Here is a 9,275-nt window from a genome sequence, read left to right on the forward strand (position 1 = left end):
GGAGCTCTGTGCTGGCCAGTTCACACCTGAGGCACAACATTTGGAGAGCAAACACTTCAGGTGCCATGTAGTGGAGGTCTGTGGGGAGATTGTTGCAACCGGTAATAAACGGCAACAAGAGCTGAACATGGAGGAAGAAGTGAGTCAGAGAGGGAGTTTTAAAGATTGTTAATTATTGTCTAAAAGCATGTGCATGCTTGATGAGGCAGCCATGATAAGTAGCAGATGATTTCTTCATTCCTCTCACATGTTTTTTTTTTCTTTTTCAGTGAAATCTCAGAGCAGGGATTCAAGACACCCTGACAAACACGTGAAAAAAATAACGTTAATGTTTGCACCATATGCTCACGCAGCCCTCTGTGAAAGGTAATAGCAGGCAGTTTCATCAGAGCCGAGCTGAGCTGGAGTCGGTGCCGTTACAGGATTGCTCAATGGTTGTGTCACCAGGAGGCTGGACTGGTCGGGCGGAGTGTTTGAGCTCTGATCTCAACATCACCGGCGCTCACTCACACTGTGCCTCTCTCCCACTGCGAGGCGGTCTCTCTTTCTCTCTCTCCCTCTCTCTCTCTCTCTCTCCCCCCTCTCTCTGACTTTCTTTCTCTGTCTCTCTCCCAGTCTGGACTCTGAGGGATCGGGATTTTCTCACCAAAAAGTACACAGAGCCACGAGCATCCGCTCTCCAGAAGGACGTGGCTTGGATTATTACCAAAAACTCGCCGTTACTGAAGTTTCATTTGTATGTCAGATGTGATGAGTCTCACACGGAGAAATGGAGCGCGCATTTTGTAGTTTATTTTAACCATCAAAGTACACATCCTAAACAAGTCAAGGGTCTCTGTATTTTTTTAAAGCTTTAAATCGGTCTGTCAGGATGAACTTGCAGTGGAGCAGCCCGGCACCCTGCATCCGCACCGGGAGAGTCGCGCACAAGCGGCTGGACTCAGACGACCAGCCGCCGGCGAAGTGCGCCAGGCTGAGCGCCGAGGCGGGGGACACACAGGGACTCCTCGGCGCCTCTCCCGGGTCCCCGGTCAGCCCCGTTTCAAACCCCGTCCCGGCGACCCACCAGGGGCCATCCAGGATAGGACCGTTTCTGCTTCTACCTCTGGCAGACCGGGAGAGCGTGCACAGCGCGATGAACACCGACACCGGCGATGAGCTACTGTGCAAGGTATGCGCAACCCCGTCATTGTGCAATTTCTTTGAATGAATGGTGTTTCAAGACGGCGCGTTGCTCAATGCGCTTGTCTGACATGTCATCAGTATTCAGCCGACTTTTTCACCCAGTGTCGCTCTCACGTGAAATGTGGCGCCCTTTGCGCAACAGCAGCAGTGTTGCTCCATGATTTTTAAATCATACACAGGACTCTGCGATCATTTCAAATCTGTTTACAAATACGCCAAAAGAGCAGGCAGCCCCATACCCAGCGCCGCGTTGTGGAAATGCAGCCTCGCCGATCCGAGCCCACCTATCCTCGGCTTCACACCGTGTCTGTCAGCTCGGCTCATTTGCATACACGTCACTGCAATACGCCACGGCGTGACACACACACAAAAAAAATGCAAACATGTGAGACAAAGAGAGACTATCATGATAAGCATCTGCCGTGATAACGACCGGGCCTCGCGCTGCTCCTCGTCCGTGTGTTTATTTTGCACGGTAGACCTGCAGGCGTTTGGCTTTTGTTGATTAATAAAGTTAATCGCTTCACGCTTTGGGGATTCATTCGTCACGCTCATATAAAAGCGCCGTATTGAGCTGGAATCAAAGCGAATCCCACGCCTCTTTTAGACCGGCAGCCAAATTTGCATGGTTGTTTCCTCAGATGATCATTAAGAACACATTGACCCATCGCCCCCCCCTCACACGCTCTCCCTCCCTAACTCCCATCCTTCGTCCTCCTCTGCTCTCTCCTCTCTCCTAGGTCTTTGATATGGGGGTGTACCAGGAAAAGATCAGACCCTACGGGATCCTGCCAGCCCACAGGAACGTGGCCGGCATCAGGGACATCATCCTCGGCGAACGCAAGGCCTACGTGTTCCTGGACAAGGACTTTGGGGACATGCACACCTTGGTGAAGAGCTGTCGCAGGCTGGACGAGGAGCACGCCTGCAGGCTCTTCCGTCAGGTGGCCCTGGCCGTGGCGCACTGCCACCAGGCCGGCATCGTGCTAGGCGACCTCAAGCTGCGCAAGTTCGTCTTCGCCGACGAGAAAAGGTGAGAGGCGCTTTCGAGGAATCAGGCTGAAAATCAGATGACACCTGAAAAGCTTCTCCCAATGCACCTGGTCGGCGTCACATTCCACTCAGCCAGTTTCATCTAATAGTGTCAGTTAACTTTCTTCGGAGGCTCTCAGACTTAAATGCATGCAGTGTAGTAGGACGTGCCAGTGAAGGCACAGAGCAAACATGGCAGCAGCTGATACACACAGGCCATGTGTGCAGATATTGATGTGGGCACAGATAGAGTAGGAGGTTCTGTACTTGTGGAGGCAGACTGCATTGCTTCCCAGATTTTCGCCCTCTCTGTCTGTCTCCCTTTCTCACTCTCTGGATGTGTCTCTTTGTACTCCTGTTGTGTGTTTGTTTTGCATGTGTGTGTGTGTGTGCGTGTGCATGTGTGAATGCAGTGGGTGGTAGTTTGGCAGAGCTGCTAGACGAGGCTGGTGAATGAGACAATCATCCCCCTTCTGCGGTCTATATCTTAGAATATATTTATTACTCATTATTTATTAATAAATTACATCATAACTATGCTGCAGAATAACTGATGCTTCCAACAAGGATTCATTCAAATACACTTTCATCCACAAAGGACCAGTTCAAAGCGTTTTGCTTTGAACTGGCTCCCACACACACCCACACACACACACGCACACACACACACATGCCTTAATGTCTGCATCTCCGAGTACTGCATTCTGTTCAGGAAGACACACAAAACCCCTGCTTACAAAACTATTTGTCGCCTCTTTGCCCTTGCGTCACTGTCTTTCCTGTAAGGGCCTGCTCATGCCACACACACCACCCGCCCCCGCCCCCTCCGGCTTTCCAAAGGCCCTTTTTCATGGAGACATTTCAACAGTAACATTCTCCAGCCGTGACCTCTGGGTTTGCAGGGTCACACTGGACGAATGAGAGCAGACAGCCTGTGAGAGAAGTTGAAGTTGGTTGTGTCCCTCTGATAGCTATACGGCTGCAGAGCGATGAGTCACAGTGTATATGTGCAGAGGGGAGGAGGAGGAGGGGGGGCTGCGTAGCTCATTTTCCGTCTTTGTGTGCGTGTCCATACGTGCATGTTTGTATGTGTGCCGATCACACATACGGAGCTCTTGCAAGCCTTTTTGCCTGTATTTCAGCATTTTGTTAGCTGGTTGACAACATTGCGACACTAATGCTGGTAGACTGACCCACAAGACACACTTGACCCCGGATGTTCTTTTTTAAGACTGACTTCTCCTTATGCTTTGCCTGGCGACATCCTATAGTGCCGCTACGAATGATCGCGCCGTGATGTGACAAAGCTGCAGATTCTGCTGATAGCGTTAGATGGCTGTGTGACATCATGGAATTTGTTTTTTCATGTCCAGGGAGTGTGGCGTGAGACTGCCGCCTCTGTCCAATTACAGACAGACTTTTTCGGCGTTCATCTCCTCGAAATGTTGCGACTCTGCATGACCTCATTTGTTCTGTCATACAATCCTCCGAATTCACAATCAGGCATCTTTCAAACCCCAACAATCACGCTGTGATGCAATGGACCCGGCCAACAATGCAGCAGCCGAGCCAGCGACAGAGAAAGTCACAACAATTTGACAAATGAAATCTCCATTCAAACACACACACACACACACACACACACAAACACTGTGCTGTTGGAAAAGCCAGTTTAGGGAAGGTGACTAGCACTATGAAGCATGCAGAGCTTCACTGCTGGGCCAGCCTTCCCGTGCGTCACTGATGTGGCAACAGCCATTTGAGGGTAATTATGGGATGGCTGGCGCCGTGAGTGTGGGACCCAGGTGCAGATAGCCTCTGCTCGAGAGAGAGAGAGAGAGAGAGAGAGAGAGAGAGAGAGAGAGAGAGAGAGAGAGGGGAGAGAAGATATGTACTCTCAACAGAAGGATGAGTCACTCTCTCCACCCCTCTAACTCTCTCTGTTCTGTTTCCTTTTCTGTCTCCAGCTCTCGTTCTCCTCTCCTGACTTATCTCCTCCACTATCTTGGTGTTTAAATATCTGTTGCTTTCTATCTTGGTCCTTTTGGCCGCCTCTCTTTTCATCCTCTCCCCGGCTGTCTGTTTCTCTCCCTCCAGTCTCTCCGCCTGACAACTGAAGTGTCTCACCGAGTCGACCCTCTGAATGTGAGCTAGAACAGCACCCTCTCATGTGCGTTTGACTTCAATCGCAGAGCAGATCTCGAGGGGCACAAATAGATTTTTAATTAAAAACACAGCACGTCTGCCGCTGTGGAGAATGAGCCACTCTTGAAATTATTTGTCGATTTTTTCCGGCCACCCAGAACAGCAAAAGTTTCCCATCCTGCGCTCTTTATCTTTGTCCAATCAATCATTTGGAGTGTGAGTGGTAAAAGTCTCCTTCCACAAATTCACTCTCTCACAGTCTTAAATGTATGTCCTGTCATTAACATGGTTAAATATAGCAGCGTGTGTGTGAGTAGGGGAGGAGGGAGCTCGAGTTGTGTATTTATACGCGTGTTTATGTGACCATGTGTGTGCCAGGAAGTGACTGGAAATTTGCTTAGGCAGCTCTGCTTCTCGAACGGGATTCACTGTTGTGCACTTAGGTCAGAGTAAGTTCACTGGCGTCTGGTGCGTGTGTGTGTGTGTGTGTGTGTGTGTGTGTGTGTGTGTGTGTGTGTGTGTGTGTGTGTGTGTGTGCGCGTGTGCGTGCGTGTCCATCTGTCTGTCTCCTGTGCTCACTGCTTACTGTAAGGCTAAAAGAAGAACGGTTGTTTTTCCATGATGCAATCAATGACTTACATTTAACAGATCTCTGAAATGTTTGACATTGACTCATTTGACATGAGACTCTCCCTCACACACACGCACACGCACACACACACACACACACACAGTAGTATACTAGATGAAGGAGTGACATGTGCTTTAAATATTCTTTTAAATGGAGACTCTGAGAACATAATTTCCAACAACAACATGACATTCTGCAAAAAATATTCTCCTTGTGAAATGTGGATTTGGATGGGTGGGATGAACATTAAGTTCTTAGGTTTCGCCACAGTGTGTGAAGCTGCTTTCTGTGTGAGATACTATCATGACTGTCACATCTCTCAGCTAAAGGATTCTCCTGTCCTTTAAACAAAACATGTTTCAGTATTTTCTAAGCGTCTTTAAATGTCCTGACCTCATTTGACTTTTTCTCCCCAGGACACAGGTGAGACTAGAAAGCCTCGAGGACTGCCGTGTCCTAGAGGACCCCAACGACGACTCCATGTCAGACACCCACGGCTGCCCCGCCTACGTCAGCCCAGAGATCCTCAGCAGCTCGGCGCCTTACTCCGGCAAGATGGCCGACATGTGGAGCCTCGGGGTCATGCTGTACACCATGCTGGTCGGCCGCTACCCCTTCCACGACCCCGACCCGGCCACGCTGTTTTCCAAAATCCGCAGAGGCCAGTGCTGCTTGCCAGAGGGCCTGACGCCCAAGGCCAAGTGTCTGCTCCAGAGCCTGCTGAGGAAAGAACCCTGGGAGAGACTCACGGCGACGGAGCTGTTCGCTCACCCGTGGTTCCACCAGCCGCCGTCGTCGCAGGAAGTGGCGCCGGGTGAACAGGAAGTGAGCTCGGCAGAACAGATGGTGCCATCCTTTGACGTGGAAGAGGATGATGATCTGTTCTGCTGACGGACTCAATTCAGCTGAATCTGGCTGAGGGACCAAAACAAAACTTGCTATGAGGGACACATTGTTGTCGTGTTTTGTTTTTTTTTTGTTCTTGTTTTTTTTACATTGGCACTTTTTAGAAACCCATTTGTGTACTGTCAAGTGTACATACACCCTCAAGCTTTCTACAAAAACTTACTGTACTGTATTTTGTTGTCGTATGTGTTACTTGCTAAGGGCATTTTTCACAATGATCATTCATTGTGTTTCTTTATGTGCATTTTTTTTAAATAATTCGGTGCTAAAAGAATAACAAGGACTCAGATTTTTTGCCAGATCATGTTCACAAAATAATCTCTGCAGGCTACTACGAGTATATCACAGAAAATTAATGCATGGCAAACAGCAGACGCCAATGCGTGCTCTCAGCCAGGGCTCACGAGGCTTCAGAAGGCATTAGATGGAGCCTGAGCGGGAGGTGAGGAGAGCGGGATGTTGTTCCTCTCACTCTCTGACCAGGCTGGAGGCTTCGCCGGCTGACTCACCGGCCGGCTCGAGGAAGGCCTAGTACAAGCTTGACGTCTCGCAGCAGGCGGTGTCACAGAGTGAGAAAGATGGCTAGCAGAAGACTGATGTGTCACCCTCAGCGGGGACGCTACGAAGGTGTTTTGCTGCCAATCTGGCAGTGTCTCAGCAAGCGGAGAGCATTTACAAATCTCACACCATGCGCAGAAGGTTGAGAAAAGCAGGGTGTTACTGATGTAAGACTCACAGACAGAAGAGTTTGTCACACACACACACACTCAACAATAAGGCACTGGGCTAACACGAGTCTTTGTATATGGCTAACAGAGAAAGATACATCTTAGTAATTTTCTCATTTTTGACTGTCGAAGCTAAAACATTTACCCTTTGTAAACACATGAGCAAAGCTGAATATATCAGATAAATATGAGATATCAGTTGCATCCGGACAGGAAGTGTCTGTTCACAGGGTCTGACCTCGCAGATTTGTCTGCGATCAATCCGTTCGGCTCCACTGAAACGCTGCATGTGCAATTAGCCGCAGCTAAACCCAACACTAATGCCTCTGTTTAAAACGCTGGAAGGAACTGGTTTTAAATATGTGGTCACATGCCTTCGCAGCAGCAGAGATGTTTGGATAATTCTCACGCCCGGAGGCATGCTACAGCAGGATTTCAGCAGAAAAAGTCAAAATACAGAGTTCAGCTGTACATCTGACTGACGCAGCATGAATCCTCCCTCAATCCAACTGCGTTTGTTCTTGAGAAATGTGTCAAATATCCAGTTAAAGAGACGTCAAATCAGGAAGAAACACATTTCAGAAAAATGAAGATTTTCTCAGTTGAGCAGTTGAACCTGTTTTGTTCATTTCTGTCGGAACATTATGTCAAACCGTGTTGCTTTAACAAAGCTGAGCTGTGCTGAGTGTTGTGCCCGTATCACTGTGTTTCATAAACTGAATGGCTCTGAATCAGTCGCAGTCGGGCGATATTTGATGTTGGTTGTCTGATGATGACTCAACACTTGAGCGCGTCTGTGGAGAATGGTCCTGACCTTGGCTGGAAGAATCTGTTCTGACTGTTTCACCTCTTTAATGGTACTTTTTTTTCCCTTCCTTTCAATTTTTTGCCGTTGAAAGCTGTGGATCCGTGGAGACTAGGCGTCATATTCAGCGACATGATGTGCCATGTTCTGAAAGATGTTTTGTCTTGGACTGGGACAGGAGGATGCAGCGCTTCAGTGACGTTTGGCCTTACAGGCTACTGTGGTTCTGCAGCCAGCTATTTCACTCTGGCAATTGTTTTGACAACGGTACTAAATCTGACCATATCTGAGAAGCGCTGTGCATTAAAGTTTTGGGTCACCCAGTAGGAATAATAAAACATCTGTTGCAGTTCTTTAATTTTTTTTATCTCATCTGCTTGAGATACCAGATGGGAGCAGACTTGTGACAATCTGAATTGTGTCTTGCAAAAACAATTAATTTAAGAGATCTATGGTTTTGTTTCTGGTTCATACATGTAGAGTGAGTCACACATTCACGTGACATGTAGAATAAACTGACACGGGTGCACGAACTTCATATTGCACTGTGAATTATGTATTTGTGACACAACCTCAAGGCTATTCGTCCAGACAGGTTACACAAAAGAGATATATTCATTGTACAAAAGATGTAAATATGTATATTTGAAATATGTGTGGAGATGTTGAATAAAGATCACATTTTTTCATATTCACATGGCTTGTTTTGTTCATTACTGCTGCTTGTCTTCCTCACACACACACACACACACACACATCCACGCAAAACACCTGCACATTACACAGCTTGACTGCATGCCTCGAAGGTTTTCCTGCAAGAACTCTCTCCGCACGGCTCTTCATCACTGTGAGAGAAAACAATACACAGTCTCATTTTCCTCTGCGCTTTCAATTTCATCCTTGCAAGGGGGAAAAACTCTCCCTCGCTCTCCATCTCTGCCTCCAACCGTTTACTCTTCTCTGACCTTTGCGTAATGTAACATTTAACTCCTCAAACACACAAATGTCAATAGTGGGTCAGTGTCTTTTCCTGGAATACACAAGGGGGAGCATATACAGCGTCCTTTTATCCTCAGCTTCAGCGGTAACCGGTGGAACAGAAGGTCAACTCATCAAACAATGAACACCGGCGCTGTGTGAACCCAAATACATGCACTCTTTTTCATCCAATCCACTTTTGCTTATGAATCATTGTTTGACCTATAAGAGCTTGGCATGTCTCCCATCTGTGTGTTATGACTACCCCAGGCACGGCTGGCCGGGGCTTGCGTAAGAGTCGTGTGTGTGTTCATGCACATACCTGCCTGCATGTCTACATTGGTGTGTGAGCACAGGAGTCAGATTAGGTATCAGCAGGGTAGCTGGAGTGTCTCAGCTGCTGGGATGCTGCCAAACCAATGATCACCCAACACGTCAGAGCTGGGCTTCTCCGGGGATGACAGCAGGGCCCCGAAAAGTAGGCCCGTAGCAGGGCAAGTAATATCTGGAGAAATGTCTGCGTGTGTGGGAAAGGGTGTGTTTGAGAAGGGAGGTGGCTGCGGGAAGGTGTGTGAGGAAGTTGGTTTTGTGTACATGACGAGCTCCGTCATTCAGGGCTTACACGATTAAATGATAAAGAAAAAGACATCTTTATGCGCTGCTTATTCACTGTCTTATAGCCAGTACGATGACATGATTGATACGTTTTTCATGAGAGTGCGCTTAATAAGAAGCCAGTTAGCTTAGTTTAGCAAGCATTAAAGCTAGAAACAGGGGGAGCAGAGAGTCCAAATGGCACGGAGTCTGCCACATGGCTCCCTGGAAAACCACAACATGTTGTTTTTACAACTACAGGCACCCGACT

General features: G+C 48.1%; 1 protein-coding gene across 1 annotated transcript; it reads left to right on the forward strand.

The window, feature by feature from the left end:
* The first annotated feature begins 502 nt into the window (after positions 1-502).
* Positions 503-8,123, forward strand: trib1 (tribbles pseudokinase 1). Its single transcript, XM_041956077.1, has 3 exons — positions 503-1,171; positions 1,926-2,218; positions 5,410-8,123. The coding sequence occupies exons 1-3, from the start codon at positions 872-874 to the stop codon at positions 5,882-5,884; spliced, it is 1,068 nt and encodes a 355-aa protein (XP_041812011.1). The 5' UTR covers positions 503-871; the 3' UTR covers positions 5,885-8,123.
* Positions 8,124-9,275: the final 1,152 nt, after the last annotated feature.

The sequence above is a fragment of the Chelmon rostratus genome, chromosome 16 (genome assembly GCF_017976325.1).
Source record: "Chelmon rostratus isolate fCheRos1 chromosome 16, fCheRos1.pri, whole genome shotgun sequence".
NCBI classification, from domain to species: Eukaryota; Metazoa; Chordata; class Actinopteri; order Chaetodontiformes; family Chaetodontidae; genus Chelmon; species Chelmon rostratus.

What these genes read in the sequence shown, in the direction of transcription:
- trib1 (XM_041956077.1), top strand. Translation starts at nt 872, where the DNA reads ATGAACTTGCAGTGGAGCAGCCCGGCACCCTGCATCCGCACCGGGAGA. An exon ending in GCGATGAGCTACTGTGCAAG is followed by an intron (nt 1,172 to 1,925) that starts GTATGCGCAACC and finishes CCTCTCTCCTAG; the next exon opens with GTCTTTGATATGGGGGTGTA. An exon ending in GTCTTCGCCGACGAGAAAAG is followed by an intron (nt 2,219 to 5,409) that starts GTGAGAGGCGCT and finishes TTTTCTCCCCAG; the next exon opens with GACACAGGTGAGACTAGAAA.